General features: G+C 38.1%; 1 protein-coding gene across 1 annotated transcript in view; it reads left to right on the forward strand.

Annotated features, from left to right (window-relative positions):
• The window catches only part of LOC126819307 (pyrokinin-1 receptor), a 40,194-nt gene extending 17,528 nt beyond the window's left edge, over positions 1-22,666 (forward strand). The window contains exons 2-4 of the mRNA XM_056100717.1: positions 7,544-7,647; positions 13,747-16,416; positions 21,194-22,666. Coding sequence (XP_055956692.1) covers positions 15,600-16,416; positions 21,194-21,615 — 1,239 coding nt within the window. The 5' untranslated portion in view covers positions 7,544-7,647; positions 13,747-15,599 and the 3' untranslated portion in view covers positions 21,616-22,666. The remainder of the gene's footprint in view (positions 1-7,543; positions 7,648-13,746; positions 16,417-21,193) is intronic.
• The last annotated feature ends 3,436 nt before the right edge of the window (positions 22,667-26,102 follow it).

Genomic DNA, 26,102 nt, shown 5'->3' on the forward strand with positions numbered 1-26,102 from the left:
CCGTAGCGCAGTTTTGATTTCTTGTGGAAACACCTATCATTCCGGCAGAGATATAAGTAAAGATAGAACCTCGAGCGGACCCAGCCAAATAAAGTTTTGCTAGTTCTTTGAATCTTGCTATATACTAATATCCTTCTACGTTTTAATATAACAAAGTATTGGCCTTTTGAAATTTTAATAAAATGTCTCGAAAGAATCGCCATTATGTTTGGCGCAATGTAGCCCGGTTGATGTTGACGTGCCATAAAACCTCATTTTATTTCATTTCAGATTTTTATAACATTTTAGGGGGGTTGGATGGCCGAATGGTTAGCGCATGTGCGCTGTATCATAAGGTCTGTCATTGAGTCAACTGGCGTGGTTTCGATTCCCCGGTTGTACGTGACAAGGAGTTGGGTTGCCTGTCCATCCTCGTAGGTTTTCTCTGGGTCCTCCGGTTTCCTCCTACGCGCATGGTAATTATTAAAATAAAATCCAACCATGTGTTAGTCCCGAAATGGCCTAGTTTGGGTCGAGTGGACATTAACCCCCATCTCTCTCTCTCTCCCTCTTTCTCTCTTTCTAATTGACAAATCAGTAGTAAATTAATTGCAGATTTATGTGCCCCAACAGGTCAAGCAAAATTAGTATATAAAAGCACATTGTATGTCCATATGTATAAACGACCAGCCGAGTCAAGTGATGCGAAACAATTTTACTTAAAACAGTAGCTAAATTTTAATTTTCGAAATGATCGGTCCACGCCCCGAGCCGTTTTGAAGCGTAGTCTTCTTAAAATCATTCCTACCTAAAACAAAAAAAACCCTGTTCACACATTCGCGATTAGTTGGATAAGCATATCATGTTTCATCAAAATCAGGTGAAAATTATGACCTGTAGAGTGTCCACCAGCTAAAAACGTGATTTTTCGTGCAATCAGGGGCCATAAACCATGAAGTTATGGCCCAATACATATTAAAATATCGAAAGCAACCGGGATCTTTGGGAGATAGACCTATATTTCATCAAAGTCGGATAAAAATTGTGACGCACGGACGTCCGGAAGCGAAGAGGCGACGGCATAATACGTCAACATTATCTGTAATATATCTGCTAAAAAAAGTAATATTTACACTTTATCCCCGGTAATCAAAAGATTGAATACATTTATCACTCTAAAGTTAAGTGTTTTATTTAAAGAGCAAAACATATTATTCGTGTACAATTATTATATTAGTACACAATAACCAACATTCTCACGATAAATCGAACGCTAGCGGCTATATTATATTCTTTATTTGAAGGTGATTCTGTCTTTGTTTACCAGTTAAATGTAAAACAATTATTTATTAAAAGTTAACGACCTCGATATGCCTGTATCCGAGTGTCGCGGTGTACCTCATACTGCACGCAGCGACCTATCTACGTCATACTTCCCAGAATGTGACACTGCACTGATTATCCGCCATTTAAAACGATCATGTGATCATTTTGGGGCGGGACTTATCGATTCGACACCGCTTTGTTTAGACAACAAAGTAAAAATAACCCACGCACGTGTGTTTTATGTAAACACGGCATGTCGCTGACACTCGCGTAAAAGCGATATATAATATGTGCTATGGGCAATATTGCAATAAACTCTTTACCTTTGTAAACTGTCTTTAGAGTTTCAATCTGTTTATCTTTCAAAACAAGGTTAGATACTCCTAAATTTGTTTTCGCAAACAAAACCGCCTCTGTGAAATTATGTTTCATGGGCGCCGCCATATTGAATAATTAGAGGACTATTTTGTGATTCGGCTTTGATTAGTTTGACATCTTTCATACACACAGCGGCTAAATAAACATATTAAATTTCATTCAATATGACAATAGAAGAGAAATAAATACTTTTAAAATTTTCTAAAAGCATACTCAGTGTTTTCGACTAAAATCGTCGATGTAGGAATTTAAATGTCGGTTAATTAGCTTAGGGCCTATTCTCAGCCGGAGCTAGCTGTAGATAGGCAGCCTAAGTTTGGGATGGGTGTAGCTCTGTTCTCGGATCCTTGCATTGATGTGGAGCTTGTTTATTTGTATCGACCGGGAATTGACTTATCATGTTACCATCTTGTTATTGTCGTTGTCATTTGTGCTTAAAAATGATAAGAGAACAATTGCATTTAAGTAAACTTACCTTATTTTGTGTTCCAAGAAAATTCTTAAGAACGTTCATGTGCTTAGATTTTAAGTAGACTTCATTGTAAGCACAAGAACGTCATTATGCGTTCCAAGAAAAAACTTAAGCACAACTTCGTTCTTAAACATAGTCAATCTAAACACAAGTCCCAAGCAAGGTAGGCCTATACGGCTTGCTTACCAACCATAAATCTGTTTCTGCTTCAAAAAGATGGCTGAGGGTAGAGTTATTCGACGGCATTTCCGACACCTTTTGATACCAAAGAGACAATTACAAGACAGAGAAAATCCTTTTTCAGAAGAAATTAAGAATGCTAGGGGGCCTATAGAAAATTTGGCTTCTACTCTGAAACCATTTTATTTATTTGCCAATTGGTAAACAATAGGCTACAAACACACGGGCTACTTTAAGATTAGGCGCTCTCAAAATTATTCAGTTAGTTTGTATGTGTCTTGCGTTTTTTATCTTGTCGCACGTTTTTTATGTGTATAGGGGACATTTCAAATGCATCTAAATCAACCATATATATATGACGTCAATGAAGCAGACGACAAATTTATGACGTAATTCGCATACCAAAGTTGTTTTTATGACGTTAAAGAGCATCGTAGTCTCAGTTTATGGTAAACTTTACCAGTCACAATGTGCTTAGACTTATACTTGACTTGTGCTTACGTAAGAATGGTCTTGAGAATTTTCTTGAGACGGTATTTTTAAAAGTTTCTTGCATAAGAAAAAGTGAAGCATGACTTTGTGCTTACTTTAAGAATTTTCTACGAACCGGGCCCAGCTGTTAATTATTAGTGGGGTTGGATGGCCGAATGGTTAGCGCGAGCGCATTGTATCATAAGGTTTGTCAATGAGTCAACTGGCGTGGTTTTGATTCCCCGGTTGTACGTGACAAGGAGCAGGGTCGCCTGTCCAACCTCGTGGGTTTTCTCGGGGTCCCCCGGTTTCCTTCCACTGCTTAAGACCCCTACGCGCATGCGAATTTTTGAAATAAAATTGATCCGTGTGTGTCGAGTGGAATTTCAACCCTATTTCTCATTAAAATTAAAAATCTTTAATTTGTGACCGATGCCTGCAAAATAAGTCACGTGGGTGACTTCACCAAAATTGAGTTCTATACATTTCTTGAAAGCCACAACTGTAGGATTTAAAATGCAACAAAATTCCCGTTCGGGCTACTGGTTGTAAAATTAGTTGACGTGAAATAGACCAAATCAATAATTTCACCGCTGACTGATGTATGGCCTATAGCGCAAAATGAATGAAGGCGACTTCCGACTGATTTTGCTGGCACCGGTCACATTGGGTGTCGTATTTCTAATAGATTTGCATGTATACTTACTTTTAGTACTTATTTTTATTGGGTATGCTTAGGTCTATGTTTGTATATCATACTAGTACATGTCCACCAGTGTGTTTGCAAAAGCTTCAAGACTAATCAAGTCTCTTTTTGTAACTTAAAATACAATATAATACAGAGTACGGATTGTTGCGTCACACTTACCCAATATTCGGAATTTTAATACTACATGTAGTAATTTTCATTTTCAGGGTAAATAGAGGGTCTTTGGAGTAGGGGATTTAAGCAAAAAAATATTACCATCAAATGACCGTGAAATAGCTTTATTTAACGCCTGCTTTCACCGAAGTGATATTTAAAGGAGCCAAATCGCTAATATTTGGGATCTAGAAATTGACACAAATGGGTCGCAACGCATTTAATAATTTAATATGAATGTATATAAACTGATTTAAATTCAATCGTTTCTGTTTTTACTGTAATTTCTAATCAGTTATGTTCGGTGAATTACGCCAGAAGTCTCAATTGAAGACAATCTTTAGCGTCTTGTTATTCCAGTCTAAACCGATGGTATTTATTGCGCATTCTCTCCAGATAAGAATATAGCGTCACCATTCGACATGACTTGTGGAATCTTTGAGTCCCTTGTTCCAAATGGCACTGAAACGCAGTATGGTACACGATTCGTGTACCAAAGACAAAATGTTTATTTTGTCTTGAATATTGGATATCAGAAGCCCATCCTTTCCCTGTACGATCTCAAGACCAATATTGATTTGAATTGACAAATAATTCGTGTTTTCAATGTCGAAGATTTTTGATGATATTGAGTTAGAGACTTAGCTATTTTAATGATCGGTTTTCAAACTTAAATCTTTAAGTGCCTGCGTTAGGATTCTTACTCTTTCCCATCTATATCATGCCATGCATTCGACATTTTGGTGGCCAAAACAGGATTTTACCTTGTAATGTTGAAATTGCTTTTTTTTTATGTACATTGGCATGACCATTATTTGCGTTAAAGATACTGTGTGATTTGATGATGACTAAAACATATTCAATCTAATTAAAGGGGAATTTAATGGGAGATTAGATGAAGAGATTATAGTTTTCGCTATAATAGTTAAAACATAGATAACGTAAATACATGTATGCTGAAAATTTCAGCTCAATTGCTCCACTATGAACCGAGATATTAGCTTTTAAAGTAGCTAAGTCTCTAACTCAATATTATCCAAAAACTTCGACAATGAAAACACTTATAATTTGTCATATATAATCAATATTGGTGTTGTCTTTTTACCGGGTAAATATATGCTTCTGATATCCAATATTTAAAGACAAAATAAACGTCTTACGATTGGTACACGAATCGTGTACTATAGTGCGTTTCAGCGCAATTGGTAACAAGCGACTCGGAAGAACGAGGTTAGACATATTCCACAAGTCATGTCAAACGGTGACCCCATATTCTTATCTGGAGAACATGCGCAATAAATATTATCGGTGTAGACTGGAATAACCAGACGCTAGAGATTTCCATTCGATTGAGACTTCTGGCGTATTTCGCCAAACAGAGTAAAAACGGAAACGATTGAATGTAAATCAGTTTATTTACATTCATATTACATTATTATATACGTTGCGACCGATTTGTGTCAATTTGTAGGTCCCAAATATTAGCGATATAGCTCCTTTAAATTTTAGGCTAGCCTCGATCATCATTAGTCGGTACGTTAAAAAACAAAGTATCGATTATCCATTTCTACGTTTAATTATCATTCACAAATTGTATTCCAATCCAGTTAATATGTGTTAATAGCGAAAGGAACCGAGTTCTTTGGGATATAAACATATATTTTAAGTTTCATCAAAATCAGACAAATATTGTGACCTCTTACTTTTACACTATTTGCGTTCAAGGGGCGGCCATTTTTTCGGAAAGTTTCGGTTCCATTTGTACGAAATTCGGACTCAATTATCATCAGGGTGTAATGGTGATATATTTGTAGGATTTTTAAAATCTGACAAAAATTGTGACCTAAAGAGGAGTCCACAAGCTAAAATCGCGATGTTTTCTTACAATCAGTCCGATATGCGCGAATATCGGCAGGATCCGAAATCGTTGGGACATAAACCCGTGTTTTAAGTTTCACCAAATCGGATCAAAATTGTGATCTCTAGAGGGTCCACAACCTTGATATAACATATTTTTTACACTATTTACGATCGGGAGGCGGCCATTTTGTCCCGCAGTTTTAGTCTGATTTTCACGAAATTCAGACTCGACCGACATTATGGTGTAACGGTGATATATTCGAACGTGTTCTTAAATCGGTTAAAAATTCACAACCTTGATATTTTTACACTATTTGCGAACAAGGGGCGGCCATTTTGTCCTGCAGTTTTTGTCCGATGTTCACGAAATGCAAACTCGACCGACATTATGGTGTAACGGTGATATATTCGAACGGGTTCTTAAATCGGATAAAATTGTGACCTATAGAGGGTCCACAAGGTAAAATCGAGATTTTTTCGTAAATTCAGGGGGCCATAATCAAGAAACTTGCGGTCCGATACGCGCAAATATCGAAAGGAACCGAGATCTTTCGGACTTAAACCCTGGACCTAGCCTAATGCTTAAACCTAACTCTACCCTACAATCACGTGCCCTAACCTTATTTATACCTCCGCGACCTTGACTAAAATTGAGTTGGCCTTAACAAATAGATCTAGCCGGTTAAAACAGCAGATAGAGACAAACTTCCGGTAACCACCTATCCATTTAATAATTACTATTCTCCTGCAGCCTAAAATCTTTGTAAACATGTTTATCTAATTATATTGAGGGTTAATAAAACCCAAACAGAAGCAGACCTAATCAAATTAGCTTCATATATAAATCAGTTTTAGAAAAAAAAAATGTTTTTTAAAGTGTAGTCAATTGAGTTAAACTTTTAGGTCTGGTGCGTGTTGGTCTGAAATGCGGCGATTGAACTGATCCCAACGACGTAATTAACTCAACTGAGTGACGGGTGCCACGTCCAATTTAAAATCCAGTCTGAATAAAGATCTAATTGGAACCCTTAATAAAATAACAAACAGGCGGCATTAGCAATGCTGAATCTTTTCCAATATTGAGCACGGTGGTTCATTTGTATATCGCTGAAAACCAGATTTGCAAACATTAAACGTCTTACTTTGAGTGAAATTTTGCCCGGGCACCACCATGTCTGGGTGTTTCGTCCCACACAAACGGCATAGGGGATACTATGCGAAAACATCCCGAAGAACCTTCTGGGTAAACACCGTGATCTAACCCAAGACCTCTTGGACAGCGAACCAGTTTCATACTGACTGAGCGACCGTGGTGGTCCCCTTACCAGTATGGACGGACTGGTACTCTCTGATTAAAATCAGACATCAATTGTTGCACTGAGCGCGATCTATCGTTTTGCAAAGAAGAAAACTCTGCTTGGGAGAATGGAAGATCGACGAATATGCGTTAAAAACGTTGACCACCGGTACCACTGTAAAAAAAAGAGAAAAATTCTTTCAGTTCATTTATTCTTCATTATCACACATGGGAGATACTTGTTGTTTTTGTCGCAGGCTGTTGAAACCCATATTCACAATCTGCGAAAACAAACAATTTCAGTGGAAAATGTTCTATGTTTTGTTAAGCCCATAGGCCTTCGTCCGGCCGGCTGGATCGATTGATGCAAAGACTACATATGTTGTCTTTGAAAGACTGCAATAGTTCAAGGCTATAGATGATAATGTTTTTAAAATCGTGATATATTATCCCATGATGTTTATTTTCATCTAACAAGTTCGTTTAATTTCCTGTCAACGAAAATGACGTCTACTCTCGGAAGGTTACAAATTTTGCTTACGAAGAGTTAACTTTAAATAGTTCTATCACGCTAACCACAAAAGTGTGATCTTTTGATGTGGACGGACCCATGCGTGTCTGGGATTTGCCACCCTTTATTATATGTTTATTTGTTTCCCGTTCTAATTGATCGACGGTGGATTTATCAATAACAACTCTCTTTTCTCTTTATTTACAGACGTCATAATTATACACAATCTGAACCAGATGAAAGGGCGCCATTGTTATTTTTAACAGACATCGGAAATATCACTCCGCTTTTGTGGACATCATCTATAGGTGGTAGGTACTTTTCAGTTCTTCTGAAGATTTTTTAGGCCATTTTATCTGTCAAAACCATAAGATAAGCGATATATTAGTTTTGAAATGATCTGAACAAATTTTCGTGTTCGTGTGAATAATAGCAAAGTAGATAAATACTATTTATATCTTGGATAAGCGATGGATGGGTTGTTTTATGGTCCTGTAAGTAGACCTACAGTAAGCTTCTGCCGACAGCTATAAAAATAAAAGGAAATGAAAATGAAATGAAATGGGGTTTAACGTCCTACTACTCTGCTCCTAAACTGGGCTAATTAAGACGGGCATACGCCATACAGTGTGCTATGAGGGAAATTTTGCCCGGGCAGCGGCGCTACGGCCTACTCTTATATCGAATTCCAACTGCCAAGGGATCTTTTACGTGTACGCCAATATGTACACGGGACCTCGGTTTTTCGTCCCGTCCGAACGATTAGACAGCTGTCCTTTTCAGGCCCTCCGTTTTGCATCACTGACAAGGGGGAACCACGCCGGAAATGGGAAAAAACGTCTAACTTTTCTACTTTCTGTCTACTCTTCATAAAATTCTAAATGCCAAGGCAATCTGATTAAACTACAGACCTTTCGTTTTTTATACTTTTGATGGCCTTCTCTATATCTGAACGGTTGTAGTGGGACGTCGTGCCAGGGGTCATACGAGCGATCTATGACGTCAGACATTTGATTAACCAGTCAGCGTTGCTGTTTCTAGCGGGATACCCACAATTCAGTGCACTGCGTGACAAGAACTCGCCGCAGGAGACAGTTTCATTGGCTAATACCTCACATCAACCAGAACTCAGGTTATGTAGCAGCTCTTCCAGATCCTAGTGTAGTAAAGACAACTAAAACTAAATTTTGAACGATAGACCGTAGCGCCGCTGTCCGGGCAAATTTCCCCATGGCACATTGTATGGCGTATGCCCGTCTTCATTAGCCCAGTCGGAGGAGAACAGTAGGACGTTAAACCCCATTTCATTTAATTTTATTTTTATGTGCAGGCCAACCGCTATATGGGATCTGTTTTTATCGTCCCACCCGAACAAATAGATGTTGTCCCTTGTCAGGCTAGAAAATCCTGAAGACTTCTTTGATTCCTGTTCGATGCTCGATAATTCTAGGTTCCCACTATCACGATTCGCGCTACGATTGAAATCGTGGAGTAATCGTGGTGATCCTATCAGGTCTTATCATATATTGAGGTCAGTCGTAGCAATTATGTTGTTCGTATCGAAACATATCCGAACGTATCTGCACGTACCAGATCGTGGACTCGATAGGGACAATCCTGTCATAAAGCATCGCACCTAGCATAACTTTTAAATTCATTCGCCTCTGACTAACACACAAACTACTTGTGTAATTCCCCATGGCTTCAGGAATATGGCCAGTGTACAAACCATTCCAATGAAGTCGTACAAATACGCATCGTTCCAAGTAGCTGACTCCAATTCTTTAACGACGGACAATAGATCAGTCTCCTGTGTTCACCTGAACTTCGGCGTGTTTATCCGGATTGATTCCCATATGCAGCGTGTGCTAATTTTATTTCTGGTCAAATATTAAATAATATTCCCGATTCTTTGACATATGAATGTTATGTAAGAACGTAAACTTAAAGATACAAAATATTACATCTCTAAAGATACAAAATATCACGCCTCTAAAGACACAAAATAACGCGACATTAAAGACACACAATATCACAATCTAAAGATACAAAATATCACGCCTCTAAAGACACAAAAAACGCGACCCTAAAGACACACAATATCACAATCTAAAGATACAAAATATCACGCCTCTAAAGACACAAAAAACGCGACCCTAAAGACACACAATATCTAAAGATACAAAATATCACGCCTCTAAAGACACAAAAATCGCGACCCTAAAGACACACAATATCACAATCTAAAGATACAAAATATCACGCCTCTAAAGACACAAAAAACGCGACTCTAAAGACACACAATATCTAAAGATACAAAATATCACGCCTCTAAAGACACAAAAAACGCGACCCTAAAGACACACAATATCAAACGATACAAAATATCACGCCTCTAAAGACACAAAATAACGCGACCCTAAAGACACACAATATCTAAAGATACAAAATATCACGCCGCTAAAGACACAAAATAACGCGACCCTAAAGACACACAATATCTAAAGATATAAAATATCACGCCGCTAAAGATACAGAATATAAAAATACAAAATATCACGACTTTCGAGATATAAAATATCATGACTCTAAAGACACAAAATATCATGACTCTAATGATATAAAATATCATGACTCTAATGATACAAAATATCACGACTCTCAAGATATAAAATATCACGACTCCGAAACTCAAAATCTAATTATCAAGAAAACAAGATTTTTAAATAGCTGCTCCTCATTAAAAAAAATAACAGTTATAAGTGTCTAAATGTGAAAGGTGGAAAGGCGATTTCTTATTATCTCTTTCATTTTAAATAATAATGTCTTCAGTTTATCTACGTATTTATGAATGACAAACAGTTTATTTTAAGTTAACTTTTAAATCAGTATCTCCTGTCGTTTTTCGGCTTTTGAGAATTGAAAGCCTGTTCAAATGCGATGCCGACAACTGAATTTGATTGGAATTGACGTGGTTTAAGAAATGTTTGTGGGGATCACGTGGCTAAGTGGGTAAGACGCTAGCTCGCTAGCCTGGAGGTCGGGTGTTCGATCCCTGCATTGGCCGAGAAAGTTCATCCAGATTTTCCGGCGTGGTTCTCCCTTGTCAGTGATGCAGGACGGAGGGGCTGACAAGGAAAGCTGTCTAGTCGTTCGGATGGGACAAAAAACCGAGGTCCCGTAAACAAATGGGCGTGCACGTAAAAGATCCCTTGGCAGTTGGAATTCGATATAAGAGTAGGCCGTAGTGCCGCTGTCCGGGCAAAATTTCCCTCATAGCACACTGTATGGCGTATGCCCGTCTTCATTAGCCCAGGTTAGGAGCAGAACAGTAGGACGTTAAACCCCATTTCATTTCATTTCATTTCAGAAATGTTTGTTTGATAAATTTCATATAGATGTCTAAATAAAGACGGAATTCAACATTCAGAATAGGCCTATATTAATCACCTTAGAATTGATGTTGGCGTTTAAATGTTTATCTTAGTGTAGGTTGATTCAGAATATTTTCTATATTTTTAAAGCGATATATTTTACCCTTTTTAATGCGGCATCCTGGTCCGTTGTGCCTTCCAACCAGTCCGTCTTCTCAACTTAAGTGATTATTTAAAGGAGCTAAATATTGGCACCTAGAAATGGACACAAATGGGTAGCAACTACCATGCATCTTTATCATTGAGTCAACTGGCGGGGTTTCGATTCTCCCGTTGTACGTGACAAGGAGTATAGGGTCGCCTGTCCAACCTCGTGGGTTTTCTCCGGGTCCCCCGGTTTCCTCCCACTGCTAAAGACCCCTACGCGAATTATTGAAAAAAATTGAACCATGTTGTGTAAGTCCCGAAATGACTAATTTATTCTAATTGGCTGGTTGTTAAACCCCATTTCATTTCATTGACCGATTTTAAACATCCCTATTACCCTAATACCTCTTTCTACCCCGTAAGAAATGGCTGCAAATATCAAGTTATTAGAAAATGTTCGTTTTTTATTGACTGATATTTAACAAAAACAGTATCCAGATATTGCGCGATCTTACCTCTTTTTAACCATATAAATAACCAATATGGCAGTTAATATGAAGTTTTTTTTTAGAAGAGTCGACGAGTTAATAATTAATATTACTTGAAACGAGTAGAAGAAGCCGTACTTCTAATGTTGAAGAGTTGTATTTTATTAGTGAAGTAACATATTGACTTTATTTTAGATATTGATAAATCCGGTTAATCCCCGCCTTAATACAGATATTTTTCTACGTCTTCATAAATATCCTGGATTTCTTTTTACTGTATCATGATAAATCGACTTATTCACATCCACATTCAGAGATAGAAATGGATTTTAAGCTCCACTCAACACAAACTAAATCATTTCGGGACCAACGTACGATACAATTTCATTTCAATAATTTGTTAGGCTTGCGCGTAGGGAGTGCACGGGAGGAAACTGGGAGCCCATAGATAATCCATGATGTAATGCCCTGGGCCCACGTGGACCTCAAGAGAGCGAAACTTCGCGAAAATTCTCGAGGCACGCGCTAACCATTCGGTCATCCGACCCCAATCAGGATAAAGTAATCTGAGCGAAATTTTCAATATATTCATTTGTTATTATCATTTTTTGAAATATTTTAGCAAGGACAAACTCTTTATCTACACATCTTTAAGGACGAGCTAGGATTAATAAATTCATTCAGCACCAATTCCGATATCAATAAACAGGAAGATATATCTATACATTTAGACATTTAAATTTGTCATAAAAAACCCCTCTAGTCTATAGTGATACATATATAGCCATGGTAACATGCATGTGATAGTCAGAAAGAGGATGTCAAAAGCGATTACGGAATTACTCCTCAGCAAACTGAAAGCTTGCTACTCCTATTATACCGGAAATCGGATGGACGTAATCGATTATAGTGGCGTCAGTAAGGTTTAACATCTTCAAAATCAAATATATTTGGTTCGGTTGAAGAGAAGTATAGAGGATTTTATTTTCATTTTATATGCCACAGTCCAAATGTTGTAGCAGGATAATGTTGTAGCAGGATTAAAGATACATGTGGTGATATCACCCCATGTCTTTCCAAACGGATAAGAAATGAAATGGGGTTTAAAGTCCTACTGTTCTGCCCCGACTGGCCAAACGAAGACGGACATACGCCATTCGGTGTGCTATGAGGGAAATTTGCCCGGACAGCGGCGCTACGTACTTCTCTTATACCGAATTCCAACTGTCAAGGGATCTTTAACGTGCACGCCGATGTGTACACGGGATCTTCCGAACGACTATACGTTTTACCTTGCCAAGCCCTGGGTCCTGCATCACTGACAAGGAGGAACCCCGAGGGAAAAATCCCGATGAATTTTCTCAGCCAATGCAGTGATCGAACTCGGGACCTCCAGGTTAGCGAGCCAAAGTCGTACCCACCGACCCACCGTGGCTCCCCAAAACGGATAAGGTTGCACAACAAAACAATATTTGAATTTAAAGACGTAGGTGTTATATGCCCCCGTCAGAACGGAGTGTCGTCCTTACTGTGCTGCTGCGACCGTACAGCGACCAGAAAATGCACAAGGTCGCCGGAAAACGTGAACACAACGCGAGAAAATGTCCCGAAAAATAACAAACTTGAAAAAAAAATCACTTTGTCACAGCTTCCTAGGCCAGATCGCAGAACCTTGGCGTTTGCTTTGAACATGGGCGCTATTCTTTGCCTGGCCCTTCAATCTGCAATACGGACAGATTCACAACCAGGGGTTATTCCTTGATAGGCACAAGACGGCCCAACTGAAACAGGGAAACCACGCCATAAAATCCGAACTTTCTCGGTAAACACCGGGATCGAACTCGCTAACTAGGTGTTGTTAGCGAGCCAGCGCCTTAAAGGGTCAATAACACTCTTGCTGGCTTGACAGCTCCAGAAAATAAAAAAATAGCCTTATTCTAAGTACTAGATGTGTTAGTGTCCTACCTGTTGTGTAAATTATCCATTAAATCCTATTTTACTTGTCCAGAGGGTTTAAAAATATTTTAAAATCAATGTCACATTTGAAAAGCTTTACGTCAGGCTTTTCAAATCATTTAGTTGAATTTTTCCAATCTTTTAAATTAGGTGTGTTAAGATGAAATTTGTATCATCAATTAATTGGAATATTGTAAAATAGTACAATTTGTTGACCATAATAAAGATTGGGACATATTATTCAGTTACAACAAGAGTGGTATTGAGCCTTTAATGACTGAGCCACAATTTGAAACTCAAATAATTAATAGACTAAAAGTACAAACTTTCTGGCATCAGGAGGATATTTTAGAGTATGTGTCTGGTGTTTTTAATGTTTTAAGTAAGACATTAATACCTGGCAGAATATGATTCTCATTATTTAACTATGTTTGTTTATTTACAGGGTAGATTCAGGCCAGATTAGAAGAAAAAATGAAAACAGAATGTGTTAAATACCTCGAAAGATTGAATGTTCCAAAATATGAAACAACATCTATCTTATGACTGAACAGTATTATCTAAAATAACATTTGAATAAATTTTAAACATTTTGCGTCATTCCACAATTTCTATCAGTAGCTTAAGGGCGGGTCATGGGTATACTTTGATTAATTAAACTGGTTTATTCTCGGCAAACGTTTCTCCGATTCTTGTGCAATACTAACCCCAAATTTAAACACAGTATAAATGTCCGAATAACTATGCCTATGAAGTTACAGGGGTATCACGAATCAGCCAATTAAAGACAATAATTTCTCATATAAGTTACGTAAGCCTCTTCAAACAAATCTGGTGATTGTTTTCAATACAGCTTAATATTTTAATTTGCAATATTTAGCCAAGGTAAATTGACTATAACGTGACATTTGGCTTTTGGTTTATATAGTTAAACATACTTTTATTTGCGTTACGGCGCCCTGTGAAATCCATGATGGGACAACCCCTTTAAAGTAGATATTGTTAATCTAAAACAGCGTTGGGTATAAAATGAAACGAAGCGGACGATGTGTTTGGGGAAAAAAATCATTGATTGTACATTCCAGTTATTTCTATCGACTTGTAATCGAAAATAATTCCATCCGTGAAAACATTTGCACGAGGTTGAATGTGTGATTTATTTTATTCCAAACGTCTCGTTCGAGGGTAACGAAGTGCATAATGACACAAGCAAGATGGTGGTAAATTGTCATTTTAAATCACCTTAGTAACAGGCTGGATGATAAATGATGGAATTTGAAGAACACGCACCTATTGTTTATGAGGTTGATAATGCAATTATATGTTATTCAACACGGGTGGAGAATAAAATTAAAATCTAGTTACATTAAGAATTTAGTTTTGGGTCGTTTACATTTCTATTAGGTTTTTTTCTGCTTGTAAATAATAGAAAAGTGAAGTCGTATTAAATATCGTCAATGGAGTAGTAATGAATCGTACATGTAAATTGGATTTACTTGTCAGAACACCATAGACAACAAGATTTGGTCATAAACATGGATGAAGAAATTCTAGGAAGGATTTGCAAAAACACAAAAAACTCTACATATTCTGACAATCGCTCATTGGATTAAAGTTTTACATTAGCGGATAAGTGTGGTGACTTACGTGTCGTTTTACAGCCAATAATACAACACATATCTATAACACATTCTCTGCATCATATACAATCCAGTGACAGCGTGCTGCTTTTTTGATATATGATTATTATGAAAGATGGTATGATCTGGAAAGCAGGTGAAAATTATTGACAGGCGTAATTGTATTTAAAATGTAGCCTACAATTTAACAGGTTAATTGTTTTACAGTACACTTTAGGTTCGGATATTTACCTTCCTCGGTGATGAGTTTCAACAATCTCTGTTTAATAAGCACAAATTAATTAAGCGAAAGAAAATGATGGATTGGAAAGCTTACAAACACGATGGATACGAGTTTTGCCGTGTTAATTACTATGCTACAACATTGGATTTAAACCAAACTAACGTATAGGTATATGACGTCATATCAATCACCTTTGATGGATTACCAGACATCTGTGAAAATGCCTGCTGTGTTTTGAGGGAGTCTGCCAATGTTGCAAACTTTTTATAACACAAGTTTTTTTTTATCTGGATTAGCGCTTCAACATGTTTTGTTTGTTTTTTAATACAACAAAAACAATTTAACGTGCACAAATGTTATCCTGGTGTATTCGTCTGGACAATTGTGTGTGGCACCTGAGCAACATTTAGGCCTACAGTGATTTGAAAACATAAAATGGCGGAAAATGTGTCGAGTTCTGTGTTTGGTATAGGGGTGAACACTTCTAATCAAACCATTGGACTAGAGGAAGAACTGGGATCGAAAGCAGCTGTGCCTATAACCTTTGTGTACATTCTGATTTTTATAACTGGTGTGTTCGGCAATATATGCACGTGCATTATCATCATTAAAAATCGTTACATGCACACACCAACTAATTATTACCTGTTTAACCTGGCCGTGTCCGATTTAATGATGTTGGTGCTGGGTTTACCGTATGAGATTTATACGTTGTGGTCGTCATATCCTTTTCTACTGGGTGAAACTATTTGCCGGCTCAGACTCCTGGCCGCTGAGGCCTCAACGTATACCTCCATTTTGACCATCACCGCCTTTACGGTGGAACGTTATAACGCCATTTGTTATCCAATGAGGGCCAATAACTCTAATTTATCACGTGTTGTCAAGGTGATAATAAGTATCTGGTCCTTGTCTGTCTTGTGTTCAATACCCGTAGCACTACAATTTGGAATAATCTACGACACATTCGATGGAAACGTTCCAATATCAGAATCTGCACAGTGCAATACAATAAATGAATCGGAGGCTAAAATTGTGTTTCAAGTGTCGACATTTTTATTTTTTATTTTTCCTATGACAGTGATTGGAATTTTATATTTTATGATTGCCCTAGCAATTAGGCGATCGGTTCTCATTAGAAGTGGTTCTGATTCGTCCAATGACAGTCAAACAACGTCAGCCAGTGTTTTAAACCCTGACACGAGGGGCCAGCAACAGTCACTGATCAGGCAATCTGTCCTTAAAATGCTCGGTAAGTATTCAGCGTGAGACAGAAATAACTGACTGGCGGCTAAATCTATTTATTAAGGCCAGCTCAATTTTTGTCAAGGTCGCTACGATGTAAACAGGGTTAGGGCACGACGTGATTGTTGGTGAGAATGCAGGTTAGGTTTAGGGTAAGCATCAGGGCTAGGTCCAGGGTGGGTTAGGGTTGGGATTAGCGCTAGCCCTGTTTACATTTCGTGACCTTTGACCATACTTAATGTTAGCCTTATCAAATAGATCTAACCCATACTGACATAATATAGAGAGAGAGTGGGAGTGAGAGTGTGGGTGCGTACGTAACTAACGTACGAAAATTAAATGGTAGCTGGCTTTTTTTTCGCACGTATACAGTGAATGGCCAATTTCGCTGAGTAATCCCAGCCAGAATTTGGCTATTTTTTTAAAATTGCGTTAGAGTTTTAAATTTTTGTTTAGAACTGAAATAAATTAACTTTTAGTCAATCCCCACGCTAATAACATTAACAGAATTGATTGTGTATATCTGAAATAGACACGACCGAAGCACAAAATAGTGCCAATATGCCGACGTCAAATCTAGAGTTGTAGATGGTGTTATTTTTGTGAAAAATCATTGGAAGAAGCGATAGGACGTTCTGTAATGTTGATAATGATCATAATGATGGTGTTTGTTGATATGACCTCATGACCTGTGACGTTTAGATAACGTCATATGGTTATCATGGCTATTCACTGTGTCAGAGTCACTTCTCTGCAGGTAGGGTGAGTCTGTCGTTCAGATTGAGTGTGGGTGGGGGGATGCTAACGTCCATTCGACACAAACTAGATCATTTCGGGAATAACATATGGTTCAATTTTATTTCAATGATTCGCTTGCGTTTAAGCGTCTTTAGCAGTGGGAGTAAACGGGTGGACCCGGAGAAAACCCACGAGGTTGGGCAGGCGACCCTAGGGTGAAATTGGATTAAGGCAATCATACGAGAGTAGGCAGGCGACATTGTCATATACAAGTCCGGGATCGTATATCCATCATGACTTGTATGTAAAACAAATCACGTATTAGAAACACAAACCTGTATGCACTGTAAATGGGGCTATAAAACGACAATAAACTATTACTAATGACGTACATGTTTTATAACGTGTCACTTTTTATTCGGTATTCAAGAAAAAAAAAAACCCAAAACACTCGTGTATTTTAAAAGTGACGAAATGCGAATGCTCAGAATTTTTTTTCTCACTGGCAATGAATAAATTATATTCGTTCGTTCGTTTCTAGAGTTTTACGTCCACTTCCACCTAGGGTGATATCGTAGACAAAATAAATTATATGTGACACTTTGGTAGTTGGATTTCGACAAAAAGTGGGTGGAAGCGCCGATGCCAGGGCAAACATCCACTTATAGGTCCGTCTTCGTCAGCCCAGTTGGACGTTAAACCCCATTTCCCATATTTTTCTTTTTATATTGAAACTCCAATTATTGATTTACCAACCGGCCTAGATCTCCATACCGGAATTGTCTCTTTACAACAAGTAAATTTATCTTTAGAATAGCAACAAGATCAAATACGGATACGAAATTGCTCACCCCTGGTGCTAACAGCAAAGTCGAACTTACTCTTCCAGACACCTGTTACTACTGTTTGCCGTGTATTTTGTACACGGTGAACAGTCCATTTGCTGATTACACTATTGTGCCTATATTTTGTCAAATGGTTTGGATTGTTCGTACTTGGTTTTATTTTATTGTTAGTGGGGTGAAGTAGAGGAGGGTAGGTTTGGGGTTGCCCACTCCTCCTCTGTCTCGGCCCCAAATGTTATGACGATTACAGCTATTTTTTGCTAAAACATCCGATGCCATTTGGGTTGCTGATGGCAATGCCATTATTGATTTGGAGTACATCTAATCATGTCGCTAAAAGTAACACTATAAAGGTATAGCTACTCCAAGCGAGAACGAATACAGAACAAATGAAATGGGGTTTAACGTCCTACACAAAATAATAAAAACAGAATAAAAATGAGAAGTGGTATTACGTTTCCATCGTATTCCGCTTCCACTGGTGTCTGGTTGTAGGATAGGGTAGGAATAGAGTTGAAACTCTCGTCAATACAATACATCGACCATTTTGAAACTAGCATGCGATTGTTGTTAGAAGGGAGACGTCTGTCCAGAAAGCAGCGTTTTCACCTTCTCTTCATTTACATACACGTCAGGGTGTACACCGTTGGGTCGCGGGTTTGTGTCGCATCCAATCAACTAGACACACTTTACTCGTCAGCTCGAAGACGCGGTGATCCGAACCCTAGGCATCAGTCGCGCTTGTTGAATAATAAATCAGCCAAAACTGTGTTACAATGCACGAGAAGGTATAATAATACTCTTTATAACTTAGACTGTTGATTTTAGATCTACAGTCAGAACGGCAATAGTGTGACTCCGACCTGTAGTAAGAGCTAGATCTTTTTGACAAGGCCAAATGTATAATGTCCTCAAGGTCACGAGATGTTAACAGGGCTAACACTAACACTAACCCAAGACCTTGCCCTACACCTTACACTAACCCTAACTCACAATCCTCGGTAACAATCACATGACCTAACCCCTATTACATCTTGTGACCTTGGTGAAAATATGCATTTGGCCTTTTCAAATAGATCTAACCCTGGTGTAAGATAAGATTTATTATGGAAGTATAACATTGCCAAAAATCTAAAGATAGACATTCAAAATACATTTTTCAATGTTTCAAAATACATTTTTCAATGTTTCAAAATACATTTTTCAATGTTTCAAAGTTTATTTTTCAATGTTTCAAAGTTTATTTTTCAATGTTTCAAAAAACATTTTTAAATGTTTCAAAGTATATTTTTCAATGTTTCAAAATACATTTTTCATTGTTTTAAAAATACATTTTTAATGTTTCAAAATACTAATGTCATGGTGTAAAAATCCAAAGTACACCTTTCAAAATATAAAGAAAAATTTACCTTTACATAAGGTATATTTTCTACTTAGCGAACTGCATTCTTCAGAATGTATGAATGGATTTTAGAATGACAGAGCTTAATAATTGAACTTTGTATTTCGAAAAGGGGACTTTGCATTTTTACACCTTGACATTAACATTTTGAAACCCTGAAAGAAACCTTAAAAAAATGTAGTTTGAAACGTTGTCTATCTTCAGACTTCACAAGCGACTTAAAATGTCACCTTTCTTACGGTCTATTCCATTATACATGTCTTAGGAACACGAGGGCGTATATTTTTACTTCATCCGAATTAAATGAATTTATACATTAATTAATATGACACTAGAGCTATAATATTATTATTTCTGGAAGGTTGACAGGTTTTTATTTCATGTCAGGTTTCTTATATTTTTATGAGCTTCGCACCTGGCATTATATCTAACCGGGTCTATTTTCTTTATTTATGTGTATATAGAAAATGAAATGAAATAAAATGGAGTTTAATGTCCTACTGTTCTGCTCCGACTGGGATAATGAAGACAGGCTTACGCCAGGCAGTGTGCTATGAGGGAAATTTTGGCCTGACAACGGCGCTACTGCGCCAAAGACTCTATTACGGGCACGCTAATGTGTATACGGGACCAAAGTTTTTCGTCCCATCCGAACGACTAGCAACTGTCCTTGTCAAGCCCTTCGTCCTGCAACACTGACAAGGTGAACCTACGTCGGAAATTCCCGAGGAACTTCTCGGCCAACACCGGAATCGAAACCGAGACCAAAAGGTTAGCGTGCCGTCGTCTTAGTCACATAGCCATGGCCCCCCCCCCCCACACCCCTCCAAAGTTCAGTGTTGGCATATTATGTCCTCACCCATGTCCGTCAATCATGGGTCATGAAAGGACGAACCCTAGCGATTTGCAGCGCCCTACCCCTTTTCTGAAAACCTTGACGTGCTAGTGTGAAGAATTGGGACTATAGATGGACGAAATATATTGATATTTAGCGCTCCACGACCATCCGTTCTGGAGTTACCGCTTCCCCCACCCTTCCCCCTTACGAAAAACTTGGCAAGACTACATTCCTTAACAGATAGATATTATTTTTATAAATTTCGTCTGCAGCATATGGGTCCTGAGAGGACACACAGCTTTCCGCAATCCTCCGTTCTGGAGCTATATCCCTTTGACGAAAACCCTGTTAAAGAGATAGAGGTACACTTTTCACCAATCTGATTACAATACAGATCGATATTTCGTTTCGTTTTTTTATGCTTTCGATGGCCTACACTACATGATGATCTGACAAGTTATAGCGTTAGGTCACGTCAGGGGTCAAAAGACCGACTTATGACCCTATGACGTCAGGCATTTGATTAACCAATCAGCATTGATGTTACTAGTGGATTACCCACAGTTCCGTGCAAAACACGCCTAAAGCTCGCCGTAACAGACCGTTTCATTGGCTTATCCCTGACACCATTTAGAACACGAGTTAAATAACAACTCTTCCAGATCCAAGTGTAGTAAAGACAAGTAAAACGAAATTTTGAACTATAAAAACGAAACGAAACAGTATCTGTGTTTTAATCAGATTGACTTTTCAATATATTGCCTTTTTTTTAAAACATAATATTATTTGTTTAAAATTTGGTGTAAAGCATTAGGCCTGTGAGCGGATTAATCTTATTCAAGTTGTATTCTCGTACAACCTGCTGTCAATGGCCATATTTTTTTCGGGCCAATGCTGCTGATTAGGCGTATTTCTTTTTAAGTTCTAAAAAATAAAATCTCTTTTGTTTACTCTGTTTCAGTTGCTGTTGTTGTTGCCTTTTTTGTTTGCTGGGCTCCGTTCCACGCACAAAGACTTTTGGTTGTTTATGTGGAGGATTGGACTTCAACTCTGATGCAGGTTCATGACTGCTTGTATTATATATCTGGCGTGCTGTACTATATTAGCTCGACTATTAACCCAATCTTATATAGTATCATGTCCGTCAAGTTCCGCCAGGCCTTCCGCTCTACCATCCTCTTTCCATGTTGTCAAACTAATCGGAGAAAATCGCGGAATTCGTATACGTATAAATTCTCCCATCAGAAGAACTCCGGTGACACTAACTGTACCCCTGTAGAGAGTAGTCCTCCTGCTAGATGTTGTGTTCCAGTACCACCTCGATCCCCACAACGCTGTGATGATTGTCCCATGGAAAGGATTTCATGGAAAGGAAACGAATGACAGCGTTAATCGATCGATAAACTTGTTCATCAACTTGGGTTGATAGTGGCTGATCATGGCCTTAATCCGGTGTTACAAAAAGGGATACCCATGGAGTGGTTTGCCTTTTCCATGAAAAAGAACCAAATCAGTATAATTACCCGGTGTTCTTAATTTCCATTCCAATAATAGTGCTGTGTCTTCTGGGTTTTACTACCAAGAGCATTACTCTAGTAAAAAAACAACGTTGGTTTGAAAATCGTAATGTGTTATTAGGAAGAAGCCAGTGATGTCCTTATGGGCTGTTAGCCAGTGTTCGTTGATGCGCACGACTTTGGTAAAAATAACGAGTAAATACAAAGATCAAAATAATATCACAGAGAATGTTACAAACAGTTACTGCTGAATGATATAACACCGGGAACAATTTTATGAATACACAATTACTAAGCGAAGTTTCGAAGAGGATATACTGAGTTTAATACTAAGCGACGTTTCGACGAGGATACTCTTGTCTTGATATCAAGTTAAAGTCAGACGTTTTTCAATTCCGTTTCCGCTTGCTTTAGTTTCCGTGTATTTTATTTCACCACCTCAACTTGACCTAACAGCTGACAGGTTTATCACTGTGCTCTTGCTTGTGTAACTTTTCTAGTCATAGCCCCGTTCACTATTTATAAACTCATTAAAGTTTCGGGCATAACGCAACCGAAACCAGCCTTCTGAACCACAGTTGTTCTGAATATGTGTTAGATTTTATAAGTGTAGCAAATGAGAACCATAAAAATGAAAGATGAAGATATACTTTTTGTTTGATAGGTGGTGCTTCTAACAACTGCTGCGCCTGTCCAACCTCGTGGGTTTTCTCCGGGTCCTCCGGTTTCCTCCCACTGCTAAAGACCCCTATGCGCAAGCGAATTATTGAAATAAAATTAAACCATATGTTAATCCCGAAATGACCTAGTTGTGTCGAGTGGACGTTAAACCCCATTTCTCTCTCTCTCTCTAACAACTGCAATGGATATATTGTATAAGTGTTCTAAAAAAAGAAATGAATAAATTAAAAACTCCAGTCATATTACTTTTTGACAAAACATTCGTTAAACTTAATCTTGCCATGTTGATAAATGATTAAATAATAATTTATAGAACATTTGAAGCAAGAAAATTGAATTGCAATAAGCAGATTTAGCTCTTACATAAGGCATCTTTAATTATAGAAATAAATCAACTGTAAATATTCCCAGGTAGATTAACTCTAGATAAACTGATGAAGGTAAATATCGCCTCGTATTTCACCGGACTGATATAATTGAAGGCTAAATCTATTTATTAAGGCCGGCTCAATTTTTGTCAAGGTCGTTGAGATGTAAATAAGGTTAGGGCACGTGATTGTTGGCGAGGTTGTAGGTAAGGTTTAGGGTAAGCATTGGGGCTAGGTTCAGGGTTAGGTTTACGGTTGGGATTAGCGCTAGCCCTGTTTACATCTCGTGACCTATGTCGAAAAATTGAGCTGGCCCAATCATTTAGCACTAACCTTAATTGACACTGCCGAGGTTTGCCGAGTGCTTAATTGAATTACTTTGTTTAATGACTAAACATGCGGTGTTATTACTTTAATAAAACATAGTTATGCGTATTCTTGTTATGCAAACTACAATAATTATGATTAAGTTACATCTAAAAACCCACATCTTTGGCATACGATCTGCACGGGTCTTAATCAAGATATTCCTGGAATTTACCTGTTTTTGGTTGATAATTTTACTTTAGATTGTTTTAAGCGTCAACTCTCTACTGATTAGGGTTAGATCTATTTCATAAGGCCAACTTTAAGTTTGGTCAAAGGTCACGGGATATAATCCCAACCCTAACCCTGGACCTAGCCCTAACGTTTACCCTAACCCTAACCTACAGTCTCGTCAACAATCACGTGCCTTAACCTTATTTACATCTCATCGACCTTGACGAAATCTTGAGTTGGCCTTAATAAATAGATCTGATCTAGTCTACTGCTCTGTTTGCATTCTCCACACAAGTCTGCTATCCAGGACTGCAAGGGAAGACAACTCTGTTTGGGAGATTGCTCTGTTCTCTTGAATCGTATCACACATAACAAGAGCTACTTTATTTTAGCCAATGAGGTTGTTAGCCAGAGTTACAGAATCATGCCAATTTCAAATCGTCGCCATTACACTCTGTATGTGAACATCCTCGTTCAAAGTTTTACCTTTACAACACGTGTATTTAAAGGCCAGTACCACCGTCCAACGATTTGAAGCTCCCGGGAGCAGTGGCGGATTAAGCTCCACCAAGGCCTGAGGCGGCAGTTGCTGGAGGGCCTATTTAGTTTTTAAAGTTAGAGCCAAGGTAGTTGCTAACATTAAAAACGGGATTCGTTACTGAGGTTATAATATTATTAAAATATTAGTTATAACTATTGAAATTTGCCGTACAAAATGATTTGACAGCAGAAACGTCACCGGAAACCAACTGTACATACACCTATTTTCAAGGATAATATTTCCTCATGATGGGGTGTTTACATCGAAACTAGCGCAAGATCTTTTGCTAGATATTTTTTTCTATTAGCCCTTTATTTAGACGAAGTTAATAAAGAAAACAATATGACATATGAAACGAAGAGGCATACCGTATCTGGGGCGTTTTTTTCTAATTTGCAGAAAATAACTAAACTGTTACAACGCAACTTTCCGTGTCTTATTAAAGGCAAATATCTTTATGACATCATCGATGTTTAATTGCTGGAGAATATCATTTTCTATGCACATGATGGACAAATAATTAAGTCTGTACTGTGTCATTGTCGAGCGCATATGGTTTTTGACACGCTTTAGTACCGCGAATGATCGCTCTCCAGTACAATTGGATACCATTAGACACAAATACATCCGCAATATCAACTCCACATCCGGAAACATACCCTTTAAACCGGGGCCTGTGTTTGAGTCGTAAAACATCTCCATCATTTTTGATGGTTTCCATTTAGCAATTGATTCGTGGGATGTTGGTCTGAATGGCGCCCCCCTCGGTTTCTTTGTACAGTTCACAGAATTGGACTTATTGGTCACTTGATGTATCACTCAATTCTGGGTACGTTCGAACAAGGTTTTGTCCAAAGTCACGAACTTCGTCTGCAGTGAGTTCGGATAACCGTGACAGAAATCCGAATTTTCCAGTCAAATCACTGTAGGCTGTCTGTCGTTTGTCGAGTGCGGATTCTAGTTGATCAAGTATAACAAAATACTAAGCCAAAGTCGTTTGATATTGGTAATGTAACTTTATATGCCCATAAATGACGTCACGGGGATACAATATATTAATCAAGACATAACCGAAAACTTACAAGAATTTAACGTACATTGTAGGCCTACGTTTAAAAAATATGATCAGATCTCCAAACAATAGGGCCTATTTAAAATGGCGTGGGTCTAATTAATTTCGGGTCAGGGCCTATGTTGATTCCCGTTGGGCCTAAACCTCACCCCCTAACATTCATTGTCTATGCGTTTTTAATCGTATCAGACAAGTCTAAAAAAATTTTTTTACAAAATCTTTGGGCCTGAGGCTGCAGCCTCATCAGCCTCACTGATAATCCGCTACTACCCGGGAGTGACTCTACATTGGACCATCCAAAAGAGTTGTTTTTTCAGTGATGTTAGGTGCGGGGGTAAAACGCTTTCCGAAATAAACGAGGTAAATGATGGATAAAGGAAGGCATTGACCTCCAACCCACCTTATATATACAGGCACGATTTTTGTTCTGTTTATATTGGAAATGCTAGCTTAGAAATGCCATAAAAATGTTCACAAGGTCTGTGACAATGTAATCTCACATAATAATTGACTAGACCGTTACTATGGCTTGAATAATTCCCATTTCAATGGCTGCTAGACAATGATCGCCAGTCCATTCTGGGGAGTTAAAAAAGAAAAATATTAGCTCAAGAATCGAAAGCTTTAAAGGGACATTATATAAGATAAAGAGCTGACTGCTCTCGCTATAATATTTCAAACATAGATAATGCAAAATGAATATATCGAAAATTTCATTCAAATTACTTTATTTTAAAAAAATGTGTGCATTGAACGTAACCACCGTACTGGCCATGCGAGTCTTAGCCTCGCTTCTCCATTTTTAAATTAAATCATTAAATGGTCGAACCGTTCTTATCTTCTTAAGATGGGGGCCATCCGATGGCATCGAGAGTTGATCAGATAACATTTAAGGCCAAAAGAAAGACCTGCAATTTAGGCAGATTTAGCTCTTACGTAATGCCTGTTTAATACTCACTGTAATTGGACTATTCAGAGAGGAATATCTCGGGCCATTGCTTCAGGAATATGGTATTACGATTACTGCTGATCTGTGTGAGTTTTAGCATGACTTGGTCATCAGCACTAGGGGCGCGTTCGGGAATTTGACTAGCGTGGGTCTGAGGTGGAGACATCGTCAACAGATATTCCGTTTAGAAATTAGAGGTCTA

The sequence above is a fragment of the Patella vulgata genome, chromosome 4, assembly GCF_932274485.2.
Source record: "Patella vulgata chromosome 4, xgPatVulg1.2, whole genome shotgun sequence".
Taxonomy (NCBI): domain Eukaryota; kingdom Metazoa; phylum Mollusca; class Gastropoda; family Patellidae; genus Patella; species Patella vulgata.